Here is a 14343-nt window from a genome sequence, read left to right as displayed (position 1 = left end):
TACACCATGCAGGCGTATGGGGGAGTGGATGTATAGACCCACATTTTCTTGACCTCAGCACTAGTTGGAGGTGAGTGGTCAGCTTCAAGCTCTGGCTGTTTAACCCCTGGGAAAAAAGCCCCTGGTGCCCATTGAATAGGAGGCCGGGTGGAAGCCAGAGCTGGTCTAGACAACATGGAGAAGTGAAAGTTCTTGAGCTCACCGGGACTCAAACTCTGACCCCTCTGTCATCCAGCCCATAGCAAGTCGCTATACCGACTGTGCAATCCCGGCTCCTAACTGTGATACAGTATTCTTTGAAAAAGAGGGAGCTTATAGATGGCAGCATGCATCCACCTAGAAACCCAAAGCATTTTCCCATCTTGGAAACAGAACAGCAAGCAACATCTTAAAAAATACAATTCTGTTCTCACTCTTAAAAAACAGTACATATTTATGTCCAATATTAAAATGTGGACAGTAAGATAAAGCTGTCCCTGTACTTAATCAATTTGGTAATAAAGCACTACATCATGGAGACATGTGGGGGGGTGGAGGTATATACATCCTTGACCTCAGCACCAGATGGAAGTCAGTGGTCAGGTCATGCCCTGGCTGCTTTAACCCCATGGAAAGCACACCCAGTACCCACTGGATATGAGGCTGGGTGGGCCTCATAGCTGGTCTGGCCATTGTGGAGTGGGAAAAAAATCTCTTGCCCTTACCAGGAATCATAAACTCCAGTCATCCAGCTCATAGCCTGTTGCTATACCAACTGAGCTATCCTGGATGCCAATGTAACAATATGTAAATGTGGAGAAACTTCTACCACTTAAGTACAATGGCAAATTTTTCATTATAATGTATACCTGACAATGTCTATTTTATTTCTTTCACATTAACATAGGCTGTCTACAGTAGTTACACATTTATACCTGAGAACCAGTACCACCAAATGGATCAAACATCAGATCTGGATTTCTTGACCCCTGGGATGGATTACTTCCTTGACTTCCTTGAAGCAAATCTTCAAGCCCTGACCCTCCTCCTCCGAAGCTGGTTGCGGACACTGGCTGAGAAAACCCTCCCAACAAATCTACATTGCTCTGTGGCTTATGATTTGGTGCCAAGTTCAGAAGATCTACATTACCATGTTGACTGTTGGCATCTGCGAGAAAAACAAAGAACACAAATAACCCACCTGATCATAATTATCATGCTTGGTTTTCTAAAGAAACATGTACGCTGGTACCTTCATACATGGTTCAACCTCAAGGCTGAAGCATACAACGCACTGGCTAAAGTGTAGCATTTGACTCGATATATTTGCTGGTACAGTCAACTCTCGATTATCCGGGGGCGGATTAACCGGTTTGCGGCTTAACCGGGGCTTTTTTTTTAAGGTTTATATGTTGTTTAATATTCATTCACTTTTGTTTCACATGGTGAGTTTAACACTATTTTCGCACTAGTGTGAACCGAGCTCTGCATTATTTCGTCCCGTTATGCGAACACAATGTTCTAGGGTGGGGGTGAAAGAATGCAAGAATTTTTGGAAAGTTTCAAGGACAAATACACCGCCCCAGGTTATTTAACGGTACCATCTCAGTGTGAGAGTGCATTGTGAAAGTAAGTATCAGTTTCTTAATATAGATCTTCAAGTGCGTTAGCAAAATGTCGGGGTTTAAAAGGAAGCGTGTTGTGTTAAGTATTCAACAGAAACTTGAAATTATCAATCAGCTGGAAAAAGGAGCTGTAGTTAAACAATTAGCAATGCAATACGGTATTGGAGAACAAACTGTTCGTGATTTGAAAAAACAAAAGAATGAGTTAATTTCCTTTGCTTCGTCTTCTAATTCAAGCGGAATGAAGAAGAGAAAAACCATGAAGAAATCAACATACGATGATCTCGACAAAGCGATGCTGACCTGGTTTAATCAACTAAGGGCACAGGGAACAACAATAACAGGACCAGTTTGTGCTAAACAAGCTAAATATTTTTTCGAAGCACTTGAACTAGAAGGGAGTTTTGACGCTTCTTCCGGTTGGCTAACACGTTTCAAGCAGCGTCATGGAATACGAGAAATCAGTATTCAAGGTGAGAAATTGTCAGGGGACTTGTCAGCATCAGATCAATTTTGCACCAATTTTGATAGTTTTGTGAAAAGTGAAAATCTGCTGCCAGAACAAATCTATAATGCCGATGAAACGGGTCTTTATTGGAAATGCTTGCCAACCAGAACATTGGCATTTCAAAATGAAAGACAGGCTCCAGGTCACAAATCCAGTAAGGAGAGATTGACAGTCTTGTGCTGTTCTAATGCATCAGGAACACACAAACTAATACCAGTAGTTATCGGCAAAGCGAAAAGACCACGCTCTTTTAAAGGAACAGTAGCTTCAAGTCTGCCTATCCATTATTTTAACCAGAAAGTAGCTTGGATGAATAGAGCGATATTTAAAGAATGGTTTGATTTTAAATTCGTGCCTCAAGTTCGTGACCATCTAAAATCCCAAGGCCTACCTGAGAAAGCTGTGCTCCTCATTGACAATGCGCCCTCACATCCTAACGAAAGTCTCCTGAGGTCAGATGATGGAAATATTTTTGTGAAATATTTTCCCGCTAATGTTACCGCACTTATCCAACCAATGGATCAAGGAGTTATCTCAAGTATGAAGAGAATCTACAGATCAAATTTGCTACAAAAGTACATCGATGAAGGCAATGATCTGACGTGTTTCTGGAAGTCCTTTTCAGTATTAGATGCCATATACGAGATTTCAACAGCGTGGGATACAGTAAAGCCATCTGTATTGAAAAATTCATGGAAGAAACTGATGCCTTTCATCACTAATGAAGATGACGAAATCCATGGATTCACTGGATTCAGTGAAAATGAGATAGCCATAAAATTGACAAAAGTGGCTAACCAAGTTCATGGTGGTGAAGAAGTCAACGAGGAAAATATAAGAGAGTGGTTTAACTGTGACTCGTGTGAACCGGGCTTCGAAATGTTAAGCAGTGACGAAATCGTAACTTCAATGGGGGTGCAGCCAGAAGAGCGGGAAGAAAGTGAGAATGAGGAAGAGGTGGACAGTGTTGCCAGTAAGAAAGTATCACATGGTGCTGCGCTTAATCATTTGGAATCCTTACTAGACTATCTTGAGAGTGAAGAGGACAGTTTATTAAGTGACAAGCTAATATTACGTAGGCTTCGTACGGATATCCGTAAAAAGGAAAATGCCGCGAAAAAGCAAAAGACAGTATTAAATTATTTTAAGTGTTAAGTGTGACCGTAAAAAGTGCTGGATGTTGTTGAACAGTGATTGAAATAACTAATTCATACTGAGTGTAATGTAAAGAAAGTATTAAATAGGCCATGAGATGACATAGAAATGAGGATGAATAAATTTAAATACAGGTAGGTCTATAGTATTATGAAGGTATTAAAAGGTAAAAGGTAAAGTTGTTCCTCTGCTCAACGAATTAAGCCCTACGCCATTAAGGCGTGTGGGGGAGTGGATGTATAGATCCAAATTTTCTTGACCTCGGCACTAGTTGGAGGTGAGTGGTCAGCTTCACGCCCCGGCCGCTTTACCCCCGGGGAAAGAGCCCCCGGTACCCATTGGATAGGAGGTTGGATGGACCCCAGAGCCGGTCTGGACGATTTGGAGAAGTTAAAATTCTTGACCCTACCGGGACTCGAACTCCGACCCTTCACAGTCGTCCAGCCCGTATAATAAAATTTGGCTTAACCGGGTTTTCGATTAACCGTGACTTCCATCCCCACCATTAGCCCGGATAATCGAGAGTTGACTGTATGCACATTTGTTTGCTGGTTACATACCAACTGCAAACAGCACTGCACACAGCCAAACTAATGTCAAGAAGACTCCTTATTTTGTTACTTCCAGAGATTCCTAACTAAAACATTCTTCCACTCACTCCCTCATCAATGTACACGGCCTGACATAACTCATTGCTGAATATCACTGTGGTTCCCTTCAAAAGTACTCCCCTTGGGAAGCTATGCACTGATGCCAGTGCCTAGTCCACTCTTCAAAACAATTCTGGAACTGGATTTGTGGAATGGTCATCAGAGTCATCATTATATCACTCCTGATGTCATCAATGTCATCAAAATGCCTTTCTTTCAACATTTCCTTATCTTCGGGAACAGAAAAAACGTATTGGGGGCTAGATCTGGTGAACAGGGAGGGTGTTCCAGCATAGTTATTTGCTTACTAGCTAACAACTCCCTCACAGACAGTGCTGTGTGAGCAGGTCCTTTGGGACCACACACACACCTTTCTCATGTCAAGTTCTCCAGTTAAGATTTGTTCATAGCATTATTCCCTTAAACTTGCACTAACACCTCTGATTTTGCTTCCACTCTTGCCAAGTTTAACAAGAAATTTAATGTTCGTTAATTGTTCTAATTCAGGCTGCAACGCTCTCACAACAGCACACCAAAACACACTCAGACAATAATAGACACCACTCAGAAAGAGACTGCTAGAGAACAACAACAACAACGATGACGACAACCACAACAACACAGCTGTAAAATGCTGATATGCCAATGTCATCAAACCATACTGAGGTTTCTGTCCACTGCTGTCACACAAGCACAAGGTGGCGAGTTCGCGAACTTTATTGTCAGACCTCATATGTGGCTAATTACTCTTGTTAAACTGTAATATTATGGTCTGGCTTAATGGCCTCATCAACAGAATGTACAGAGGAAACAACACATATATGCGATACTGAATGCAGTAATAACCCATGACAATCAGCCTGAAATTATAAAAGAAAAGCATATACCTTTCAGTCCGAATTTTAGTTTTATCTTGTCTTGACTTTGATTCTTCATCACGGCTCTGATACTATTCTTCACAAAAATATAAAGTCTACTCCATAAGCATAAAACTGTACCTGCTGTGTTCAATCCACTTCCGCTGCCACCTCCTATATCCAGAAGTGTAGCTTCTGTCTGTTGTGGGGGTGGAACAGGTCTTGAAGCAAGTGTTTCATTATCACCTTCTAAAAGACCTTCCCGTTCTTCAGGATTCACCTACACAACAGGAGAAGTTACATGTAATATGCTCTAAGCATTTATGAGACAATCCACTCCTGAGTTTTCATTGCAGCCTTCTTGTTTAATCTTTTCCATGATGACATTTTGGCTAATTTAAAATACTTTGGTGTCAGAAGGGCATAGATGCACATCTGTAATGTGATGAAACATACTGAAACCAAACTTCATCCAACCTAACGTGACAAAGGATATATGCAATGTTCACGGTGTACAAGGCCCTCTTTAAGACAACAGGTGTCAGACAGAACAACACATTTAAAAAGCAAATCTGGAAATACTACAAGTGATGTAAAGACATACGTGGTGCAATCCAAAAGTTCCCAAAATATATTAATAAAAACTATTACATCTTTCCTAGATCTTATTCTGCACCATCACCTTCAAAGTAGTCCCCTTGGGAGCGCATACACTGATCCTCAACTATATCAAATCTTTGCCCCTTCAAATTGATTTTCATCTTGGGGAAGAGAAAGAAGTCGCATGGAGCTAAGTCTGGTGAGTACGGTGGGTGGGGAACAACTGCCATCTTGTAAGATTTGAGGCTTTCACAGTGGTGACTATGAAGAAAGCAGTCTTCTGGGATTTGACACCGTGCATATGTGGGGTTAACACCACATATACACGGTGCCAAATCCCACAAGACTGCTTTCTTCAACTGCCATCTTGTTTCTAGCAAAAAATTACTGCACAATGTAAGCCGTATGCGGTCATGCGTTGCCATGGTGGAGTACCCAGTCATTCGTGCGCCACTTCTCTGGACGTTTTCTCCTCATGTTCTCCCTCAAACGCCTTAGAACATCATGACAGAACTCTTTATTGACTGTCTGACCAGGAGAGACAAACTCCTTATGAACAATCCCGTCAATATCAAAAAAACAGATCAACATGGACTTAATGTTGCTCTTGACTTGTCGAGCTTTTTTTGGCCGAGGTGAAGAAGGGCTCTTCCATTGTGACGATTGCTCCTTGCTTTCAGGGTCGTAGCCATAAACCCAGCTTTCGTCACCAGTGACAACCTTCGAAAGAAAGTTTGGATCCTCTTGAAGCTGTTGCTCAAGTTCCCTGCAGACTTCCAAGCGATGCTGCTTCTGTTCATTTTGCAGCAGTCGTGGCAAAAACTTCGCTGCAATCCTCCTCATGTTCAGTTCCTCTGACAAAATTCGTTGACATGTACCATAACTTAGTCCCAAGATGTTAGAGAGGTCTTGGATGGTCAGTGTACGATCTTGCAGAATCAGATCCCTAACTTTCGCGATATTTTCTGGTGTTTTGCCCGTTGACGGCCGTCCCGAACGATCGTCATCATCAGTCAATGTTTGGCCATTTTTAAAACGCTTATACCAGTTGTAAGTTTGTGTCTGGCCTAAACTGTTTTCACCAAAAGCTTGCTTCAACATTTGGTGTGTTTCTGCAGCAGTTTTCCCAAGTTTCAAAACAAAACTTTATACAGACACGCTGCTCTCTCAGGTCAGACATCGCAAAACTGCAAACTCACGGAAACACAACAATGGAAATACGTTCACCAACAATAAACCCAACCACTCAACTCAACGCCGCTTGCCACACTGATTCAAGAAGGATGTGTGAGGAGACACCTAGCGGTATTTCGATGTACTCCTAACCATTCGCGAGCAAAATTCAAATTTCGGAAACTTTTGGATTGCCCCACGTATTTATGTTTTGAGGTTTATATGGCAGGAAGGATTGATATTGAGATGTTCTGAGCTCAACACTATGCAGCCCTATCACACTGCTAAGTGAATGTGACACAATGTAGTCTGTAGCACGAGCATGATACCCACATTTTGAAGGAACATGTTGCCTGGATCTTCGGGAGTGAAGTTTGCAGGATAGTGACCACTCAAGATGCACGGGAGAGGGTACGAAAATGGAGCCTGGTCAGAGCCAATGGGTGTGGTAGGGAGGAAAACGGCTATTTTCAGCGCCTCAATAAGTCATCTGTCATGGGAGGAAATTGTGAAAATTAATATGTCTCTTTTAAAGTTCCCCCACATTTCTTCCCCATAGGGGGGGAAGAGATTATTTTTGTGTCAGATATAGCAGCTTCGCTACATTTGGAGCATCGCTTTGTATGGGGCTGAAACTTGGACACTTAGGGCAGTAGATCAGAAACACCTGGAAAGCTTCAAAATTTGATGTTCGAGAAGGATGCAGAAGATCAGTTGGACCGATTATGTGAGAAATGAAGAAGTGTTATTTAAAGTCAGTGAGCAGAGGAATATCCTACACGAAATAAGAAAACGGAAGGCTAATTGGATTGGTCATATCTTACACTGTTACTGCCTTCTAAAAGAAGTTACTGAAGGAAAGATAGAGGGGCAGATAGAAGTGACCAGAAAACGAGGAAGAAGACGTAAGATGCTGGATGACCTTGGGGACAGAAGAGGATATTTTCATTTGAAGGAGAAAGCTCTAGATCGCATCAAGTGGAGGAACTGTTTTGGAAGAGACTGTGGACCTGTCGTCTTGACAGATTACAGATGAATGAATGAATCAATAGCAGCTTCATATGATAACTTTAACCTGAAGTTAAATCTGCTGTGCTGGCTCATGAAAGTATAGAACAGAAAAATTCTGAATGCATGGCAGCATTTTGATTATAAACACAATTAATATTAGTGTTTATTGTTTTAATAACAATAAGTAATCATTAGTAAAATAAATTATTATTTATTTGTTTATTTATTTACAAACTACCTGATGATGGTCCATGTAACTTAACCATACAGTGGTTGAATGAGACAATAAAACTGAACAAATCACTGATATTTTTATTGATTTTAACATGTCTTATTAAAATCTAATTTACTTTGTTGTAGTGCTGAAGGCTCCCGTGCCTTAATTTTATAAAGTAGTGTGATGAAAATAAATGAATACATGAAATAAAAAGAAACTATGCTAGAATCCAACCTGCTGAGAGACAGAATTCCAAAGCACAATATAATTTTTAAGAGGATGAAGGATATTTATGTTTGTGAGCTTCAGGTTCCGTCGGTACGGCACATTCAACACACACGTCAGGGAACATCGAAGAATGGGAAATTCTGTCCAACAAAGTCTGTGCACATGACATTCACTGGCCTTGGAAATTACAAACACAAATATGATGCAAGTTTCACATAAGGATTTCAGTTACCAACCTCACAAAATTCGAATTATTCTACAACTAAGGGATCAGGATAAAATGGTACACCTCAATTTCTGTTTCCAATAATTTCAGACAACAGTGCATGGCTGTGATAAGTTTCTTTTTATACAGGGGATGGACAAAAATATGGAAACACCTCGTGAAATGCATGCCTGAATTGAAGTGTTTATTTTAGCGATATTTGTAGGTCACGATATCGTATCTGGCCAACACAACTATCTGTACATCCTCCGCAATAGGCTGCAAGCTTCATTTGTTATCGAGACAGTGTTCTGTGCAATTTTTTGTGCATCATGTCAGAACTAACAGAATTCAAATGCGGGCAAATTGTTGGGGTCCATATGGTGGGTGCTTCTATAACCAGGGTAGCCGAGGTTTTTGGTGTTTCGCGAGGCACAGTATCCAAGATTATGACCACATACAGGAGGACTGAAAGAACCACATCCGATAAACACCAGCGTGGACGGAAATGTGCGTTGAGTGATCGAGACAGACAAACATTGTGTAGGATTGTGACGAAAAATAAGAAGACTACAGCTGCAAAACTGACTGCTGAACTGAATGTCACACTCACAAACCCTGTCAGCACCAAAACAGTATGAAGGGAACTCCACAAGCAGGGTATTTCTGGACGAGCTGCAATTCCAAAGCCACTCATCAGTGATCAAAATGTCACTAAGAGGACAGTGCGGTGCCAAAGTCATAAAACCTGTTATGGAGCAATGGAAGATGGTCATTTGGTCGGATGAGTCCACCTTCACACTGTTTCCGACTTCTGGCCGAGTTTATGTCTGGAGAACGCCATCCCAAGCTTACGATCCAGATTGTTTGCTGCCAAGAGTGAAACATGGCGGGGTTTCGATCATTGTATGGGCAGCCTTAACATGGTATCCTGTCGGACCCATCATTACCTTGCAAGGTCACGTCACTGCCAATGACTATGTGACCATTCTGGGCGACCAGGTCCATCCCATGGTGCAAACTTTGTTCCCTAATGGTGATGTAATTTACCAAGCCAACAATGCCTGTGTTCACATAGCTCACATCGTCCAGGACTGGTTTTCTGAAAACGAAGACGAAGTGTCACGTCTGCCATGGCCTCCACAATCGCCAAATATCAATATTATTGAGCCTTTGTGGTCTGTTTTGGAGAGCAATCTGTGTGCGCACTATCCACCTCCATCATCGATAACAGAACTTGCCAATGTTTTGCAGGAAGAATGGTACAAGATTGCCTTGCAAATCATACAGGACCTCTATTTATACATTCTAAGGAGACTGCAAGCACCATATTAGTCATGCTAATGTGTTTTTTGTTGGGTGTTTCCATATTTTTGTCCATCCCCTGCATCTGATGACGCCCATTTTCACCTAGTCAAACAAAATTTCTACTACTGGACTGAAGTGCGCCCTGTGAAGCTGTATGAATAGCAAATGAAGTTCTTTCATGCATCAGCACATCAAAATAATATAGCCTAAGAATTATTTCCATCTGCACAACAGCAAACTCATATCAATGAATAAGCCACTTGGGTATGATTACTGAAACTGCATACACTTACAAACAGCACAGAGATATGTGATTTCCCAGCACAATCTAAAACACCAAATTCCAGTAGCAGCACTGATCTATGTCCAGGACTGTTTTATTGCTTCACACCCATCTCTCAATATCTTGCATATTAATTGGATCAGAGGAATGATTCAAGTGAGAATGAATTTGTAAATGTAAGGATATCACGATGATATTGTCATGTATTGGGCGTATAACGCGACAAATAACTTCACGCCGTATTTGATATAGCAAATTTTATTTCACATTCGCACTTACAATCACCCAAATTACAGATTCACAATTACTGCTATCTGCAGTATCACAAATACTACACTCCAAATGCCAGAATGCAACTGACTGGTTGCTGGCTAACTCGGAACTCTCTCGGAACTAACTCGTAGGTAGCTGCCCTGAGAACTGTTGATAACACACTCGCTCGACTACTACTTAACTCGGCGACTGTCACATTACAACTAACTCGCAGCCGCTGTGCAGTTCCCTTATATAGCTGCAGTGCTTGCCTGTTGCGTAATGAGCGCCACGTCATCCTGTTATGTCACCGCGCATTGCGCGCTACGTTACAGTGCGGAGGGGAGCGCTGACTCATCCGCCACGTCACTGTGGCCTCAGTTGCCACGTTGCTGCTGGGTAGGAAGGGGTTATCCGTTGCGCAACATGTCACAATATGCATATATACAACAGTTCCCAGGGCATTTAAGTTTGACAAACATTTGCAAATATGTAAGATTTGAGGTTTTCACGGCAGTGACTATGAAGAATGCTGTCTTCTGGGATGTGACACTGCATAGATCTTGTGGGAACCGACATTTCAGAGGTAGAAAAATCCGTGAGCAAGGAACCAGCAAAAGTAGATGGATGCAGACAGCCACATCCACATCCCAGAAGATGACATTCTTCATTTGCAACTATGTTAATGATAACATAATTTATTCAAGATGTAATGCCATTTCAACTTACTATAAATTATCATTCCACAAACATGAAGAAAACTTTGAGCAGTGACTGACCTGAAGATTCATTACACTTAACCTGCAGGGCTCAGAGGATCAGGTTCATCCAAAATGTTGATGGCCATCTATGAGACTACATAGTATCATAACACAAAGGACCACAATATAGAACTTCTTGTGTTTGTGAAGTAGCCATACAAACAGTGAACACATCAATGTAGGCCATGGAATCTCATACCCTTTAAAGAATTCTGCCTCTAACCACACCAAAAACTCACAGAGATATTGGGTTTTCGGACTTTATCCATCGTCCTGGTTTTTAAGATAACTAAGAAAAAACATGACGTTTCGAAAATGATGGTGTTATACACCATCGTCAGAATCCTATAGTAACTACACCAAAAACTGTCTACCCCTCCCCACCTGTGCTGTACACCAGTTGATAACCTCCACCCATCAACTTCCAACCCCGGTGCCTTACAAGTCTTCAGCTCGTTTATTCTTTAGGACAGAAAACTGTAAATTAAGAACAGTGCTCCAGTGAGAATGAAGGTAAGAAGATCTGACAAGAAAGGCATTCTTCTTGCAACTGTGTACCACATACTTACCCTGTGTTCTGTTGTCTGTTCATTTGAAACCTCATCCCTGTATTCCCTGGCTTGTGAGGGTGGTGTTGGCCTTCGTGGTGGCTTAGCAGGACGTACTGAAGCCACAGGGGAGCCCCGTGACACTGGATGACTCACTGAAATTAGAAGTTGTAATTTTCTTCAGCTAAGATTTCTGCAAACTATACAGTACATTCACAGGCTTACTTATTCACATGAATGATCAGAACACTAAAGCATAAGAACAATGAAAGCATCATTGTTGGGTAACGCTGTCTCTGTGCTTAACTAATTAAGCACTATGCCATGATGGCGTATGAGGGAGTGAATGTATAGATCAAATTTTTTTTGACCTCAGCACTAGCTGGAGGTGAGTGGTCAGCTTCACACCCTGGATGCTTTATCCTTGGGGAAAAAGCCCCCAGTACCCACTGAATAGGAGGTTGGGCGGAGCCCAGAGCCCATGTGAACGACGTGGAAAAGAGAAAATTCTTGACCCTACTGGGACTCGAACTCCGACCCCTCAGTCATCCAGCCAATAGCCAGTCACTATACTTGGCATTGGGTAATAAATGAAAATGACAATTATGGCTCAATCAGATATATCTGTAAATGTCTCTCTCATCAGGTTCTGATGGAGCTGACAGCTGGACAACTGAAGAACTGAGGTTTGATTCCTGACATGGCACGAGATTGTTCTGTTCTCCACAGCACTAAGATCAACTCTGGTACTCAGCCACCTATTACATGGGTACCAAGCATTATTTTCTAGGGTAGAGTGGTTGGGGAATGTCTCTAACCATTCATGTCCATCCAGAGCAAGAGAATACGAAAACAGAGTAGCTGTGCCTCCAGAGGAAGGCCAAGATTTGTAGTGGGCTGTAGTACCAATCCCCTACCATGTACAAAAGATGATACAAGGTTTGTGCAAGAGGTTGCAGCGACAAGTGATATTCTTATTTTGCTTCCTATGACATTTCTGCTTTTATGTGGGTTATCTATTCCTTGCTCTGCAACCAGGCATGTTTTGGGTCAGAAATGAAGCCTAAGGATGTGATAATGTGCTGTCCAGTTGGAGCTACCACTCACTTCAGGGGTGATATCACAGCACCAAATCCATTCAAGGTTAAAACTCTCCCTGTTCTTATGCACCACACCATAAAAATAAATGGAGGAATGGAGGTACAGATCCACACATGGATGTTAGTAACAAGCTTTATGTTCCAACAACTCTGCAGTAACAAGCTCCTGGTAGCCAGTGGATAGGAGGCTGGGGGACAAACAGAAAAATTAATGCCACTGTATGGGATAAAGATTCTAGACATTCACTCTGGTGCCAATACTTTACTAAGCAATCCCAAGTCATAAATCCATGTCAATTAGTCAATTAAATTCTTATAACTTAATAATATTATATTTCTTGAAACATACCAAATGTTTCAAAATTCTCATCTTTCTCTATACGAGTTGAAAACAGACAGTCAGGTGAAATACCACGGGCAGAATGTCCTAACCAAGGAGGCTGTTTGGCTGAGTTGCTATCATCCTCAGCCACAAATATATTGATGACAGCAGCAAATCTCTCTTGATAGTGGTCTGGTTCACCAATATCATCCAACTCTGACCTGCACACAGAAATTTGGAGGTGTTTACATTTACAGTATAAAATATCATTAGTTCTTAATTTATATTACTGTTATATGTTTCGGTTTTAATTTCCCAACACCATTTTTGAGCAACTTTTTCTATGTGACACACAGGGCTCACCAAATCTACTTGTCTGCTAGTCCATAACAAGTGAAAAATCAAGGCAGGGTGGAAAATGTTTTAATTTATTCGTTAATATTCTCTCCAGCTATCTTTTCTGATTTCTCCACAGAAGAGAGTTCAAGCAGTAACGATTCTGACTTGCATTTTGGAGATGTCTGGCTCAGATCGTGGCCTTACTGAGGATTTTCATGCTTTTCCTTAGACCGTACAGAGGCGGGTCCTATAGGTAATGCTCTAGATTTAGATTCTGGAAGTTCTCAGTTCGAATCTTCTCTTGGACAATGGCTATCCTGACTGAGGTTTGCTCTGGTATTCCTTAGAAGCTCCACACAAATGCTGGAATAGTGCCTCTATGTGGTACAAATGTTTCCTTCCAAATCCTTTCCAATTCATCATTCACAATCATACTCCTTTCAGTGTGTGCATGCATGCACGCATCTCTCTCTAAGCAGATGCCAGAAGTATCTTAAATCATGCAACAACCATTAACTTCTACATCCTTTGAAATCCATTATTCACACACCATCCTACCAGCCAATGCCATATAATCAGAGTTGGCAACAGTATCATTAAATAAACTATAAATAAATTAATACATGGACTGAAATGAAAATTTTGCACTAAAAAGAACTCAAGTACACAACACCACTGCAATAAATGGCTTCATAAAATATATGTAAGAGTTTTAATGATCACAAAAATGCAACGTTAAAATACTGTAACGTGTTTTGCGTTACCGAAGACGCCGTAGAGATGGTTAATTGGGTTTATTTAACAATCTACAAATAACGGCTACACTTAATTATCACACAGTTGCGGGGTTTCACACTTTATAACCCTAATCGCATTAATCTGTCGACACTGTTGCGGGGTTTCACGACTTATAACCCTATGCGCAAATCAGTTCACTCTGTCTTCAGTAGTCTACACGTTTACAGTAGGGGAGCTATGTATCACTGTATCACACGCTCCCAATTACACAATTACACACACGTCCGGATCTTCTTTCCGCGACGGCTGCTATACTCCAACTTGTAGTCGGCTGGCTGTTACTTTATAACTCGGCGGCTGTCACCGTACAACTGTATTAGGCGGCTGCTACAATAGAACTCGCTGGTAGCCACATTAGAACTCTGTGAATAGCCTTCGCTGCTCCGTATGTAGCCTCGATCGGACAGTACGGGAAAACGGCCAC

At 41.5% G+C, this 14343-nt stretch overlaps 1 protein-coding gene across 2 annotated transcripts in view; it reads right to left on the bottom strand.

Moving 5' to 3' along the window:
• Window positions 1-14343, bottom strand: part of LOC111862529 (cyclin-G-associated kinase) — a 70903-nt gene that overhangs the window by 20198 nt on the left and 36362 nt on the right. For both annotated transcript variants that reach the window (XM_023848011.2, XM_023848012.2), the window contains exons 16-19: window positions 12810-13003; window positions 11382-11515; window positions 4916-5054; window positions 915-1147 (exon numbers count right to left, since the gene is read on the bottom strand). In XM_023848011.2, the coding sequence (XP_023703779.1) occupies window positions 915-1147; window positions 4916-5054; window positions 11382-11515; window positions 12810-13003 (700 nt within the window). The remainder of the gene's footprint in view (window positions 1-914; window positions 1148-4915; window positions 5055-11381; window positions 11516-12809; window positions 13004-14343) is intronic.

Source organism: Cryptotermes secundus, unplaced genomic scaffold, assembly GCF_002891405.2.
Source record: "Cryptotermes secundus unplaced genomic scaffold, Csec_1.0 scaffold1084, whole genome shotgun sequence".
NCBI classification, from domain to species: Eukaryota; Metazoa; Arthropoda; class Insecta; order Blattodea; family Kalotermitidae; genus Cryptotermes; species Cryptotermes secundus.
The sequence above is the reverse complement of the archived record's forward strand: the minus strand, read 5'-3'. Positions and strand labels throughout refer to the sequence as shown.